This window comes from Magallana gigas, chromosome 6 (assembly GCF_963853765.1).
Source record: "Magallana gigas chromosome 6, xbMagGiga1.1, whole genome shotgun sequence".
NCBI lineage: Eukaryota > Metazoa > Mollusca > Bivalvia > Ostreida > Ostreidae > Magallana > Magallana gigas.
The window spans coordinates 23,427,717-23,444,622 of NC_088858.1; the positions used below are offsets into that span (position 1 = coordinate 23,427,717).

Here is a 16,906-nt window from a genome sequence, read left to right on the forward strand (position 1 = left end):
AATTTTATATCATAGGTCTGACGCAAATCTATTTATTTCTTCATTTACCATGCTTACTAATATTTTTTTTTCTACAGCATTTCTCTTTCATAACAATTGATAAATTATGAAGTGCAAATCCAGATACTCCCCCCCCCCCCCCATACTCTATATAGTTGAATCATACTACGCATACGGATGAACGTACCACATTAATATTAGAGGTAAGTTATCTGGTACATGTAGGTTCTAAAACGGAAGACACATACGGACCCTCTGGATATTTCAAACTTATTTTAAAATTATGAAAAATAATTCTTACCCCCCTTCCGACAAACAAAATTTATTATTCCTAGGACCCCATTCCACGAGGAAAAGGATCCATGCATGCACACTCAAATTTTTGGGTTTGTGGTGGTGGCTCTATTAATAAAATAACGATCCGAGTGTGTACAAACTGTAAAATGCATCATATATATGTTTATTAATTGGTAAAATTTTCTCGTAATTTAATACATATATAGACGAGGCATTGACAAGGAATTAAGTCATATATTGGTCAGATTGGTATAAATGATACTTATCATCATGCATTTACTCTTTGTATTAATAAATACAATATATACATATAGAACAAATTTAAAAATAAATTTCTTATCACTCTTCAAAATTGAATGCAGGGGAGGTGGGTTAGTGAAAACAGGGACGTACGTATATATACGTCCCTGCTGAAAATGATCGAAACGATAATATTTGGTGCCCCCTTTCACAAATTCCTTGATCCGCACACGGTTAATTATTAAATAACAAACGAATAATTAATGATATAAATAAAATGATTAGATATCCACACCGAATATCTACTTGGTTTTCACGTATTATGATATAAAATATTTTTAACTGCCAGTGAATGTTAATTAACAAAATCATATATATACTTTATATATTTTTGGAGATATAAATAGAAATAGATTAAAACGAATCATCCGATATATAAATACATGTATCGTCATCAACAACCTGTACAGGTGATAACGCTGGTTTATCCAGGTACCCACGACCACAGGGCGGAGAAAACTCGGGAATCTCATTCAAAATGGTAAGACAATAGTTTTATACATTAACTAAATACTGGTGGGGAAAATAGTTTGAATACTAATTGCATGAGCATTTAATTGTCAGGCACAAAAACTAAAACCAGATGAGCTGAAAGGTAAGTGACAGCGGAAAACACGCTACACCTGGTCTAACCTCAATCAATCACCTCACCTGTATGTATACCTGCACGTATACGCCCCCTATATTACCATGCAAAAAGTATTCAAAACTGCTGGATAGTACAAGCCATATATATAATCTACAACACAATGGGGAAAATGACAAAAATACACGTACAACGTCGAGTTCATATAAAACATGCAAAGGACAAGGAAACTGTTATACAAAGATTATGATGAACAGGTACACCATATGATAGATAAGAAATTAGGATGTTTATCAATACATACAAATATAGCTGAATTTAGATATAAAGCTGCCGAATCTTCGGATACAAAGGAAATGCATGTTCAAACGAAAAGAGAGCGCTAACATTAACCTATCATATATGTTATGTCAGTTTACAAAGGAATATCTGAAATAAATATTTAGTTCATTTACATGTATAAATCTAGATATATCAAAATGCTAGTATGGGTTTTATGCTTAAAAAATGTAGAGCGCTATGTCCCGAATATACAAGTATATATATATCTAATAATAGTATATGATAAAACTTCAAAACCAAATGTTTTCATTTTCTAATTAAGCCGTTAAGTAATATACCAGTATATATGCTTGTAAACTTTTCCGAGTATATACAATAATATTGATTTGAACATATTTTATTATATACATATATATAAAATACATATACAAATGGTTCGGACACAAGTTCTGACAACTTACTAGGTCTTTATCATTGAATAGAAAAATTATACAAAACTTACATGATATAGAATTGTTATTATGATAAACGAAAATAAGTGATATATACGAGAGAAAAAAACATGCACATAAACTATATTAAACAAACCTACCAGTTCCGTTGATATACAATTGAACTAATGATATTTTTTTTAACGATGATACTCGATGCTGAGGATAGTGAAGGTCCAAATCAAATTGGAAGAATATATTTAAATACATAGTCTTGTTGGTTTCACAAATAATTATTAAATATTTATTTTTAAAAAATTACATGTAAGTCAATCCACTTGCGTTGTTTCGATATTTTTGGGGAGAACAATTTCAAGTAGACTCGCGCATCCTATTGTGCACTAATTGTAAAGAATTGATAATGCAAGTTAGTCCAGTTGCGTTCCTCCTCTTTTCATTAAAAAAAACCCTGTTGATAATGATGTGGGCACAGTAAACTTGTGTTATAGTTATGCCGCTCAGTGACAATTACAGATAAAAAGATGCAGTGAGATAGTATGTGAGCTATTTTTTTTACAACCACCCCAATCTTTCCAGAGGCACAAGCATGCTTCTCCCTCTTCGACATGGACAACGATGGTAAGATTGCTACCAAGGACCTTGGCACGGTCGTCCGGTCATTAGGATGCAATCCGTCGGAAGCGGAAGTGACGCAGCTCATCCGGGAAGTTGACATCGATGGTTAGATTTTTTTCTCATTAAAAGATCGCCCAAAATCGGCACTCCTCTCAAAAAAGAATGCAATTCTGAACCTTTCTCACTTTTAACTTTTTTTTTAATTCTCATCGAATAAAAAAAAAATTATAAGTAGAATGGCAGTATCGTCTTATTGACAAGAAGAAAACTCGTTATCATTAAATGTTAGCCTGCTAAAATAGTTGCTACACAAATTGAAATTCAATATCTATAATTAAAATTTTGTCTGATATTAAGCCATCTTGAAAGCCATATTGCAAAGGGCAATATACCATCTTTCAAACTAAAAACGTGCATGGTATCAACCTATTTGTTTCAAACATTGTAGGAAGTGGACAGGTGGAATTTTCAGAGTTTATTGCGATGTTTGAGAGACATCGACATGAAAAAAACACGGAGGATGAGATTATTGACGCCTTCACTGTTTTCGACAAAGAAGGCAACGGGTACATCAGTGCTGCAGAACTTCGTCACGTGATGACGAATCTCGGCGAGAAATTGCGAGATGAGGAGATTGACGAGATGGTGCGTGCTGCTGACATGAATGGAGATGGTCAAATTAATTACAAAGGTATTCTCATGTGAATTTTGATATTTGGTTATGAACTGTTACTATAGTATATCTTCTCAAGTTTCCGGGCGGGCCGTACTTCAGTGGTCAGCAATCAAATTATCTACTAGATCTTCCTTAGAATTCTACGCATGATGTTATTGTATTTAGCCAAAATATGTTATTTAGTAAAGGAATTCTAAATATTTTAGCTTTAGCGTTTGAATACTAGTATTTTCCTATATCATTTTAAAAATAGAATTCTTCTCAAAGAGGTTGATATCATTATATAGTCTAAAAATGGCAACGACCACTTCTCCTTTAAAAGACGGACCGATAAGACTTATTATGCCAAATGAAAACAGAGAACGAAATTCCACTTAAATTGTCTTAATTTTGATTCTGTTTAGAAAGTAAAATCGATTTTTGCATGGCGATCATCAAAGTGCAATTTGCATGGTATTAAAATTTATATACCCTAAGTTCAGAGCCTAAGTTGGCAGATTAGCTCTTTACAATTATTGTGAAAAGTATTTGAGGCCTTCACGCAGTGTTCTCGGGTATAATTCATAACACTGTGCACATAATAGGTAAGATCAGAAATTGCACACTAATATTTGAATTTAAAAACAAACATATAAAGAGGTTTATTGAGACCAGGTAGGAACAATATAGACTTTTTAATCCAAAAGAAAAACTTTACAGGAATATGCGTGCGTAATTTATGGAAGTTCTAAGAAGTTACAACACGGTAAAATTAATCCTATTGTTTTGTTTTCATTTCAGAGTTTGCACACGTTCTCCTTGCAAATTAAATTGCATATATAAAGAAGGTGTTTTAATCGGCTTGGATTGTTCCAGAAGAATTATACAGTGTTATTGTATACAACGTAAATTTGACATGTACATTAACTTGATATGGTTCATAAAATACCAAATCAAATTGTTAAAGATATATCACCTCTGTTGGTTGGTGGGTTTTTTTTGGAATAAATTAAGTTAACCACATGTTTGTTGCTTAGTTTTCCAGTACACGTAGATATGTAGATATTGTTCAGTGTACAGAGAGAGAGAGAGAGAGAGAGAGAGAGAGAGAGAGAGAGAGTCGTTTGAATGTTAAAAAATACGTGATTTGCATTACTTTATATAATGAAAACATAATCTTACACGCGCAGAATCAAACCAAATTAACTTAAAGTAAAAATGATTCATAAACGAAAAATGTCAGTAAGTCAGTAACATTTTAGATTAATGCAAATTAATAATTAACGTGCATGCTTATGTTATGCGTTGTTCATTCATAAATGATAGAACATCGTATTTGATTTAAATACCTTCCACTGCTCGCTCCAAATAAAGCATTTATCCCTGAAATTGCCATTCAAAAAAACTAAACCTTATTAATTACTACACTTCTGTGTTTTTGTGTTATTTTTCAGTATCAAGTAATAACTGACCATCAGTCATAATAATATAAGATTGACGTCAGCCCGCAATATAATGACCAAATAGGTTTATGAAGTTGTTCATTTGACGCAGATTAAACATTCTTCATATTTGTTTGTTACCTACTACGTATCTGAATAAATGTATAATAGGATTCGACCGGCAGACGCATTTACTTCTCACAACAGCATTTTTCAAGGGGGTTGGGTGTAAAACAGCAATATAAAAATATAAAGGAGAGCAATATAAACAAGGCAAAGCAAAGAAAACAAACAAAATGGTTGGAAATTCTATCGATCTGCGTATATATGTAAAACTTACAATTATGCACAATAATGCGACCGAAATACATGTATTCTACGTAAATTGAAAGTTATCGTTTGTTTGCGTTTTCGTTTTGTACATATTTTATTACTTAATATCATAAAAATATATACACAGACATAAAACAATAAAAAAGTATAAACAAAAGTATTTACAAATTACGTTTTTCCATGAATTATGATATATATAGGGATGGTTGAATCGTTTATTGTAAGTAGAATTGATTTCATGAAAAGGATTCATTATTCGGTACAATTTTCATATGTTTAAGCATTTTATCATATGCAACCGAATCATACACTAAGTCACGAGTTCTTCAAACAACGGCGGTACTGAAAAATAAACAAATAGATAAACATCTGTTCAAAATGTTGCAAATTTAAAATCAAGAGCATTTACCACCGCAATCTAAATCAGTTATGAAACAAGCTCAGTGGGCAGAAATGACACATTTCTATAACTGATTAATATATATTACTATTATATATACGAACGTGACTGAATAAAACGAGGCCATGAAATACAAAATTATTGGTTCTCGGGAATTGAACCTTAATTCATAAATTTTACTTACCTAAAGATCATTTATAGAAATATTTACACCAGTATGCTATCCGATACGCCACCCTAAAAAATTACGAGCATGCGAGAAAAACGTCGAAACGTCATAAGGATATTGCGTAGTGATTGAAATTCCAATGAATGAAGTGAGGCGGGGCCAGGGTTCAATTGGTTAAAGTTAATCGTTTGAGAACACGTTACGTTAAATTTATTTTAAATTATGTCTACATTGTCTTATATATATATTCTTGCATTTTATCTTTGAATGATAAATGACTTCAGGATGGATAAGGCACGTTAGAACAAAACAGTGATTTTTGTAGAAAATAACATAGGTAATCATAGATTACTAAGCTCACCGAGACGGAGCATCACCCTTATGAGACATCACCTTCATAAGACCACCTTTATCATTTTATATGAAAATCATACTTTATGATCTTGGATATTCATGGATTCTGTTTTGACAAAATATCGTATATCATCTGATAATTTTTTTTATGATAATCATATGTTCATATGTTAATCAATACAATGATATGAAATTGAATATTGCATCATGTCATATTTATAATATATACACTGTATCATATAATACAATAAAACACCATAATAAACAATGATGAGATATGATATTGTAACGTATGATATGACATTGTATTGTGTTATACCTTATTGCATTTGATCACATAATACAATATCATAAATATAATACAATATAGTATTATATTACAATATCATATTTCTTAATACATCATAACATTGAAACATGATATTCTATTGTATAATATAGTATGATATTGTATTGTATGATACTGAAACATATTTGATACATAATATGATATTGTATCATATAATACAATATAATTTGATTCAACATTATCAAATGATACAATTTTATGTGATAAAGTAAAATATTATAAAATACATTATTATATTATACATATTGTATCATATGATACAATAATATATATTACGATATCATACAATACAATTTCATGTGATATGATAATATATCATATAAACCATTATCATATCATAAAATATCATATAATACGATATTATATTATATTACAATATCATATAATACAATTTCATGTGATATAATTCTATATTACAGAAACCAAAATCATATTATAAAATATTGTATGATACAATATTATAGAATATACAATATTGTATCATAGGTTACAATATTATTTTTTGCAATATCTTATGTAATAGTATCATTTGATAAAATAATAAATTAATAATACAATATAATATTATTCAATATTGTACCATAATATACAATACTGTACATAACAATATCATGATACAATATCATATCATAAAATATAAAAAAAAATTGATACAATATCATATCGTATCGTATAACTTTTTATAATATAACATATGATATTATATTGTATCATATCAAACAATATTGTTTCATCATACAATACTATATCATAGGAATCATGTTATATCATTTATCAACAAACACATCTATCTATCGAGCAGGTTTGAGTGAGGTAGGAGATTTCTTTAGCATCCTTGATAATGGAGATCAGGCTCTGCATCTGGAGCAACCTCTGCGTTTAATTCATAATAAAGTTAAATCAACTATGCAAGCTATCATCCTTAAACATGTGACCTGTTCAAAAAAACTAAACCTCATCCAGCATCCAAAACCTATGGCTTAGATTCAGCATTCAAGCCCGTCAGGTGCATCGTAATCATAAGACGCATCATCCATGCAAGTTTGGTGAAGTTTGGACCAGTAATAACTAAGATATCATCATCAGAGGGCACTAGCAATTAAAACCTTAACTTCCTTCAGCATCCGCAACCTATGGCTCAGATTCAGCATCCATGCCTTCAGGTACATCTGTATCATAAGACACACCATCCATTCACGTTTGGTGAAGTTAGGACCTGTAATAACTAAGATTTATTTTTTAGCATCCTTGATAATGGAGATCAAGCTCTGCATCTGAAGCTACCTCTGCGATTCATTCATATTACAGTTAAATCAACTATGCAAGTTTGAAATAGTACTATCATCTATTAAACATGTGACCTGTTCCAAAAAAACTTAACTTTATCCAGCATCCGAAACCTATGGCTCAGACTCAGCATTCAAGTCTGTCAGGTGCATCAGTATCATAAGACGCACCATCCATACAAGTTTGGTGAAGTTAGGACCAGTAGTAACTAAGATATTGCAATCAATGGGCACCTGCAACAAAAACTTTAACCTGCTCCAAAAACCTTAACCTCCTCCAGCATCCGAAACCTATAGCTCAGATTCAGCACTCAAGCCTGTCTGGTGCATAGGTGTCATAAGACACACCATCCATGCAAGTTTGGTGAAATACGGACCAGCAGTAACAAAGATATTGCTATCAAAGGGCATCTGCAACAAAAACTTTAACCTGCTCCATAAACCTTAACCTCCTCCAGCATCTGAAATTTAGGACCCATATTCAGCATCCAAGTCTTTCAAGTCCATAAGTAGGTACAGATGCATCATCCATGCATGTTTGGTGAAAATATGACAAGTAATAGCTTAGATACAGGACCTGCAACAAAAACTTTAACCAGGTCCGGACGCCGACGCCGGGGGTATAGCATAAGCTCCCCTTGACTTCGTCTCGGTGAGCTAATAACAATGAAGTGAATAGGTGAAACGGGACAGTGAATTTACCCCCCCCCCCCCCCAAAAAAAAATGATAGACTGCGAATCAGTTACATGTATTTAAAAAATTATTACATTGTATCAGTAGATATAATAATAAAAATAATAATAGTTTATTTCGAATTCTGGGCCCAGAGGGCAAATAAGATTACAGATATTAGATAGAAATGCCTAAAAGAGAGATTCTGTATTAATTTAAAAAATGCTTTTTAATATTCAACAGGTCTTATCAAAAACCAGTTTATTTTTTCTCTCTTGGCCTCAGTCATCCACCAAACCTCAATTTGCATAAAACCACGCATTTTATAAAAGACCACTCCTCCAAGTAATAATATTTATGTAGACAAACAGAAAGTAAGCGTGTACGTAATCCTCACGCGTTTTCTGAAAACAATTAAACATGACAAACAAAAACATTTTGTCTACTGCAGGTTTTTTCAAGTTTTGGTTTCTACATATTATTATGCATCCCAAAAAATAAAAACAAGTCAAGTACGCACGATGAGACCGTCTTGCGACTATATAAATCGCTTACATTTCTCCATAGAACTCAGAGCATCTCTCGGATTCAACAAACACACACTGAGAGATAAATAAAGGAGATAAAATGAGGTTCCACCAGCAGGCGATTTTCCTAGTCCTATGTTTGGCCGTCGTCGGTGACATCGGTTCTCTCATCAACTCGGTATGGACCGGAAGTGATTTGGCATCCCACAATGCCGGGCTGCTGATTCCGGGTGCTGACGCCATTTGGGGTGCTGTTGCTAGAGGCGTTGCCCGCGCAATTTCAAGAAGAATGGGGAAAAAAGCTGCGTCTGAACACACAAAGAATAAGCGACCCAGCAACAAACGCAAACACGAGAAAGGACAGGGTAGAAAACAGAGGGATCAGGACCGGGCTAGCGGCAAAAAACAAAAGGGCGGAAAAGACGGCAGCAAAAAGAAAGGATGAAAAAAAAGGCTAACTTTAGTGTTGATGTTTCAAAAGTAACGTGATAAATCAAGAAAGCAGCTACATGTATAAAATATTGACATTTACTCGTATGTTGTTGTAATATTGTCGAGACTCTAATTAAATCATGCTTGAATCGATCTAAAATATATTATTATTTTCTACGTACTGTACAGTTTTTTATTTTTAAGAAAATAAAAGTTGAAAGGTATACCGGTACTTTTCATTTTTTTTCGATGTCTTGATCGATTACAACTGAGCACTTCAATAAAATCTGGTCAATTCACTATTGTTTGACCCTAAGTCAAGATTTATTTGGTTGCATTTATTCCTTGTTGCTATACAAGAATTTGCTGAAAACCGTTAGCAGGTCATGTAATATTTTTGTACATGTATATCACAGGGGCCAAACCCGTTTTAACATTAATTTCAATGTAACCATAAATAAAGAAAGGAGTCGAACTCTTACCCAGATAAAAAAAAACTACCAGCTCGCTTCAAAAGCCTAATAAATCAATTAATTTTTAAAACACACGCAATATGCATGTATTTTTTTTTTTTTAAGAAAAGTAATGTCTGAGATGCACTAATGCCGAATTTCAAGTTGATCGGACTCAAAATAGCGGAGATATACGTCATTATTCTCTCGAAGTCGCCACTTAATTTTTACTCGGACATATACCGGTCCAGGGCTCACGATGGGATTTTGCCTATGAAAACAGCAGTATTGCAACAAGTCGAGAAACATTCGCACTAATCTTTTAAAATCTCACATCAAACGTATGCTACTTACATCCTTAAATTCCGATAAAATTCCTTAAATACTCTCCAAACTGAACTTTTATTCTGCAGCCACATCAACTTCTGACCAGACCGGCCATTGTGATAGCTAATGTTAAACTCAGTTTCATTGGTTAATATTCCTGATGGTCCAATCAGAATCAGTCTTTCTCAAAGACGTCAAAATGGCTGGTCCTGTCAGAAGTCAATGTGGTTGCAGAATAAAAGTTCAGTAAGTCACGTGACCCCGTCTATTAGTTTACTACCAGTTGAAGTCTCAAACCGGAAGGCACTCGTAGAACACATGAATTGAGTCTACGCATAAGAAAATAGTGCAGAAACTTTTCATGCATTTCAGTAAGTATATATTATAAAAACACGCATTAAATCGTATTAAGTCCTCCATGTATAAACTAAATTCTATAAACAAATATAGCTTTATTGAACAAAATATTCTTGCTCAGGTTCAAAAGTTGTAGTGATTTGTGGAATGAGTTACATAACTGAATGCACAACGCCGTCGACGATTCAGTTAGTGGACGAGCTCATTAATAGAAGAGGTTGAAATTTGAATCGAAAGTAAAGTTCCCAAACGCAATGTGCCATTTTTTAAAGGTTGTGAATTTTATTTTAACAATAAATCACCTGAAAAAAACGAACTTCATGCGCAGGCAGAGGTTAAAATCTGGACGGGCTGTGCACAGATGTCTTACATATAAATAGGTGTTTCATTGGCTTCGAGACTACTTGCGGTATGACTGCTGTTCATCTCTATCGGAATTTTGTTCAAAGAAAATAAAGACAAGTCTGAATTTGCCTTCTCGTTCATTGACTTTTTAGTTAATTAAACTCAATTTAAATTTTGAACAATGCATTTTAAGCAAAATCTATATATATTATACAATTTGGGTGACCAATAGATCAAATAATATATACAATCCTCCTTGGGGTCTGAACTTGATTTAATTAAGATTAATCAAGTACATGGCGCTTTCAGACCACAAGGATTATGTCATATAATCATCTATTGTCATTTTCCTGATTATTTCAAACCAAATTTGGTTAAACAATAAAGTCACAAAAGTGGCAGAGTGCAACATACCTATTTGTTATGTGATACTTTACTGTACAAAGATGAAGGGCTCAGGTGGTTCAATTTCGAGCAGATAGAGGTTAATTATTTCATGAATATGCGTGGAATAATGCTATATGAAGTAATTGTCTATTGTGAAAATTATCAATTATGAATAAATGAATTTTAAGATTTCTTAAAATATTTTATGCATATTGATAATTTCTGTTAAGTTCGCGAGAGTTATCTTTCCTGGGGTATTGTCAAAGTTATAAAGCATCTTCATATATGGACACAAAATCAACGTCGCTGGATGTAACCAATGAATTTCTTCCGCGGTAAAATCTTGGGAGCGTCATTTTAATAGCATGGGTTCTCACTTTCTTTCAGGACGCCGATAGCTAAGCATTGAAAATTTTCAAAGCGATCTGTAAACCACCTCCACCCCTCCACCTACCTTTTTCATGAACATGTATATAAAAAAGAAAAATCGTTGTGTACTAGTATTTTCTTTTTTTTTAATTAAGCATGGCACTTTCAGACCACAAGGATTATGTTTTGCATAAATTATCTAATCAATCACATCATTGATTACATCAGTAATGGGAGTTATGGATTATTTTAGTTGTAAAATATTATGGCATCAAGAATGAAATAATCATAATTTTATAATTAATTTTATAAACTTATTAATTATTGTTATATAATTATCTATTGTCATTTTCCTGATTATTTCAAACCAAATTTGGTTAAACAATAAAGTCACAAGAGTGGCAGAGTGCAACATACCTATTTGTTATGTGATGTTTTACTGTACAAAGATGAAGGGCTCAGGTGGTTCAATTTCGAGCAGATAGAGGTTAATTATTTCATGAATATGCGTGGAATAATGCTATATGAAGTAATGGTCTATTGTGAAAATTATCAACTATGGATAAACAATCTTATCGATTGAAGAACCAAGTTAAATGTTAATATTCATGTTGTCCGGCTTAGTTGGAATATATAATCATGTAATTTGTTAATGTTATGAGACATAAGTTTACACTTTTTTCTATACTTTATAACGGACAAAAGCAGTCATATTCATGATTTAAAAGAATTCTTCATCAATATCTTAATATCTCTCATCAGAACCCCAGCTAATCTTTCTCCCATCGGTAAAATTCTCGCACCAATATTAGACCTATGAATTCAGAGATAAAGCATGGCTGTTATGTTTTAAATTTTTAATTTACCGTGTGGTAGTACATGTAAATGAATAGTATTTATCTCAATTTTAAAAAGATTAAAATCTACAAGTTTACATCGTAGTTATAAAATCTTATTTACAAATACCTCATTGTAGCTCTTCGAAAATATTGAAATTAAATCGCTTTTGAAATTGAGTTCATTTTTTCCAAGACACGCATGAAAATGTGCGCTTAATAGATGAGAGTGTATTGAAAGAACACAGATCCCTGAAATGACAATGTCCTACAACATTTGTTAATTTTGCTGTTAAAAGCGTTAACTTTACATACTAGTATATTAGAAATTTTAAAATCAAATAATTCTGAATTAATAGCTAAAATTAACAATTTACAATTATCATACAATAATTTTTGCTTTATCAATTGTCAGTAAAACATATTACCGCCATGTGAATATTTTGTCCTAGATATGAAACCAACTCTCCTTCATTAGCACTAAGTAACTGATCTGGACATTTTTCCTTATTTTTTTTTCTAACCAGTCCTTTAACTGACTTATCACTATATTTATCAGTTAATGTCTTTATTATTCTGTTGCTTTATTTTTAACGACAAATATAACAGCCAATCAGGAAAGGTCCACCCCAAAATATGACATGATTCATTCACTTTTGGTCTCCATATTCTAGTTTTATCGATTTGAAAAGCTGTTGACTGAATTCGGAGTATGATTTATATCGAAAGGAACGGTTGTTTCGTAATGCGTGTAGATGATGCACGAGTTTACACAAACAAGTAGTAAGTGTCGGACGAATTTTTTTTACCGATTAATTTTATATGAATCGCTGCAAGAAAATCGAAACAGATAAGTCGGTAAAAAAAAATCAAAATGGCTACCGTGACGAACTTTTTTTTTATTGTTATTGTACTTGGAATAATCTTATTGAAAAAAGAAATATTTCTAACGTCAGGTGCCTGTGTTTGTAATCGGTATAAAAATATTAACTTTGTTAGTTAATTCAGCAGTTTGAGAGTTTTCGGGGTTTTCATAAACATTGTAAAACAGATACCGTCCGACTTGTGGATTTTCCCTTGGATCACAAAATTAAATAAACATAATGATTTAAATTATCTACCTAAATATAATTGTTTTGATTTTCCCAGTTAGTTGTAGCTTTTAAAAAATTTTCCTTGGGGATTTATTTTACATAAGATACCGTTGTGTCAATTTTCTACAATTATGAAGAACAGTCCCGGCCGGGATTTAGTAAAATTTAGACAAAGTATCAGGCAATTGCAAAAAGCCGAATTTTAACATACTAGATTGAAACAACTAATTCAAACTCATAATTTTTAGAACATATTCGAGGAAAACGTGGACAATTACAAATTCAAACTCTCAGGACCCCGTCTTTCAGTATTCTCAGTACTTTGATTTTAGAAAAGGTCACGTGACTCCGTCTATTAGTTTACTGTCAGCCGAAGTCTCAAACCGGAAGGCACGCGTAGAACACATGAATTGAGTCTACGTGTAAGAAAATAGTGCAAAAAGTTTTCATGAAAATCAGTAAATATATATTATAAAAACACGCATTAAATCTTTTTAAGTCCTCTGTGTATAAATTAAATTCTATTTAGAAATTAAAAATATAGTTTTATTGATCAAAATATTCCTGTTCAGGCTCAAATGTGGAATGAGTTACGTAACTGAATGCACAACGCCGTTGACGATTCAGTTAGACTAGTGTTCGAGCTCATTAATCAATAGAAGAGGTTGAATGTCGAATCGAATGTAATGTTCCTAAACGCAATGTACCATTTTTGAAAAGTTGTGGATTTTATTTTGACAATCTTTCACCTGAATATTACCGAACCCGAACTTCATGCGCAGGCCGAAGTTAAAATTAGGACGAATTATACAAAGATGTCTCAAGTTACATATTAAATAGGTGTTTCATTGGCTTCCAGTCTACCTGCGGTATTACTGCTGTTCGTCTCTAAAGGAATTTTGTACATAGAAAATAATAACAAGTCTGAATTTGCCTTTTCGTTCATTGGCTCTTTAATTAATTAAACTGAATTAAAGTTTTGAACATTGCATTGTTAGGGAAATCTATATAGATTACACATTTTGGGTGACCAATACATCAAATAATATATACAATCTTATCGATTGAAAAACCAAGTTAAATGTTAATGTTCATGTTGTCCGCTTAGTTGAAATCAGGCTTGTAGTGAATTACATAGTAAAGTAATGTATTGCATTACATTTCTTCATAAATTACCATTACCATTACTTATTTTTCTTGAAGTATAATGTTGGTAGAACCTCATAAAATGTTGGAAGCACCTCATATAATGATAAATGTACATAATATAGTGAAATAACTACATCATATAATGAAAGATGCACTGTATATAATGGGAAATGCACACGATATAATGTAAAAAAAGGCCCCATATAATGAATCTACTACCAAATATAATGAGGAGAACACTGCGTATAATGTTTAATCCCCATATAAGACAGTCCCGGCGTTCCATACAATACTGTCTCCTCTCAGAGTCGCTTGAATGCGAAACAATCATACGTGATTTGCATTACTCTAATGAAAACATAATCTTACACGCGCAGATTCAAACCAAACTTAAAGTAAAAATGATTCATGAACGAAAGATGTCAGTAGCATTAAGATTAATGCAAATTAATACTTAACCTGAATGCTTATGTTATGCGTTGCGTATTCATAAATAATAGAACCATATCGTAATTCTAGGCACTTTTCACTGCTCCAAACGAAGCAATTTCCCCCCTGCATGAAATTGCCATTCAAAAACTAAAACTAATTTTAAAATAACTCATTTTTGTGTAAGTTTTTGTGTTACTATTTAGTTTCAAGTGACCATCAGTCATAATAATATGAGATTGACGTCAGCCCGCAATATTAATGACCAAATAGGTTTATGAAGTTGTTCATTTGACGCAAATTATTTCTTATTTGTTTGTTGCTTACTACGCATCTGATTACATGTATATTATTATAGGAATCGACAGGCGGGCGCATTTACTTCTCTTAACAGCATTTTTCTAGGGGGTTTGGGGTAAAATAGAAAAATATATAAAGGAGAGCAATATAAACAAGGCAATTGTTGGAACTTCTATCGATCCGGGTATGTTACGTTAAACTTACAATGATACACAATAATGTATTTATAAAAATTTATGAAAATAATGTATGGAGAAGGCTTACATAGGCATTGCCTGCTGCCTAATCCATTTATGTAAATGTATATTTGCATAATAAAATATGTTCAAATCAAAAACAATAATGCGACCGAAATACATGCAGGTATTCTACGTAAATTGAAAGTGATATTGTTTGTTTTTGTTTTCGTTTTGTACATATTTTATTACTTAAAAAAATATATACATAGACAGAAAACAATAATGAATAGTAATGAACATGTATTTAAGCATTTTAATTTTCATATGCAACCGAATCATACACTAAGTCACGAGTTCTTCTAACAACGGCGGTACTGAAAAATAAATACATGTAAATAAATAAATAAATAAACATCTGTTCAAAATTTTGTTAATTTAAAATCTAAACACCTGGTCACAAACTTTTAAATCAAGAGCATTACCACCGTATTCTAAATCAGTTATGAAACAAGCCTAGTGGGCAGAAATGACACCTTTACACACATGACAAATGAAATATATTAACCCTGTGACAGGGTTCAGACGAGTGTGGAGAGGCGAGATTAATGACAAAATCCGTCCCCTTTCCCTGAGTAGTTCTTTGCGACATTTCTGTAACCAATTACTTTATACGAACGTGACTGAATTAAACAAGGCCATCAAATACGAAATCATGGGTTCATGGGAATTGAATCTTTCGTAAATTTTACTTACAGATAGCTTATTAATAGAAATATTTATACTACTATGCTCCGCTTGATTAAAAACCTATTCATTTCCAAAATTGAATGACGACGAATACATCTACAAGCAAAGAGATGTAAATAAATCAATATGTAAATGAATTATGATTACCTGTTATTTGATAATTTAAATGAATTATGATTACCATATGTATTATTATAAACAAAGCTAATTAAAACCAGCGATTCATCTCAACACGAGCTCCTGTTAAAGTCTGTAATCGAAACACCCCCACCATCCACCAACCCCCCCCCCCCCCCAAAAAAAAAAAAGAAAGGGAAAAAGCAAGGAAAACGCCGAAACATCCTAAGGATATTACGTAGTGAATGAAATTCCAATGAATTCATGAAGTGATGTGGGAAGGGGGGGTCAGGCTTCAATTGGTTATAGTTTAGCGTTTGAGGACACGTTACATTAAATTAAGTTTAAGATTGTCTTATGCATTATTGCATTTGATCTTGGAATAATAAATCACCTTAGGCTGCATGATAAGGCCCGTTAGAACCAAACAGTTATTTTTGTGGAAAATATAATAATAAAGTGAATAAGTTAGAAGGGATATTGAATTTACCCCCCCCCCCCCCTACAAAATGATAGATTGACTGAGAATCAGTTACGTGTATTTAAAAAGTATAATTACTTTGTATCGCAGATAAAATTACATTGATATTAAAAAATGTTTTTCATATCAATAATAATAATAATGATAGTGATAATAATAATGTCCTTTATTTATACAGGATACAG

The 16,906-nt window shown here is 32.1% G+C and overlaps 1 protein-coding gene across 1 annotated transcript; it reads left to right on the top strand.

Annotated features, from left to right (window-relative positions):
* The first annotated feature begins 962 nt into the window (after window positions 1–962).
* Window positions 963–4,193, top strand: LOC105336788 (uncharacterized). Its single transcript, XM_020070840.3, has 5 exons — window positions 963–1,078; window positions 1,162–1,192; window positions 2,494–2,637; window positions 2,981–3,223; window positions 3,989–4,193. Exons 1-5 carry the CDS (start codon window positions 1,076–1,078, stop codon window positions 4,015–4,017), a joined length of 450 nt encoding a protein of 149 aa, XP_019926399.2. The 5' UTR covers window positions 963–1,075; the 3' UTR covers window positions 4,018–4,193.
* The last annotated feature ends 12,713 nt before the right edge of the window (window positions 4,194–16,906 follow it).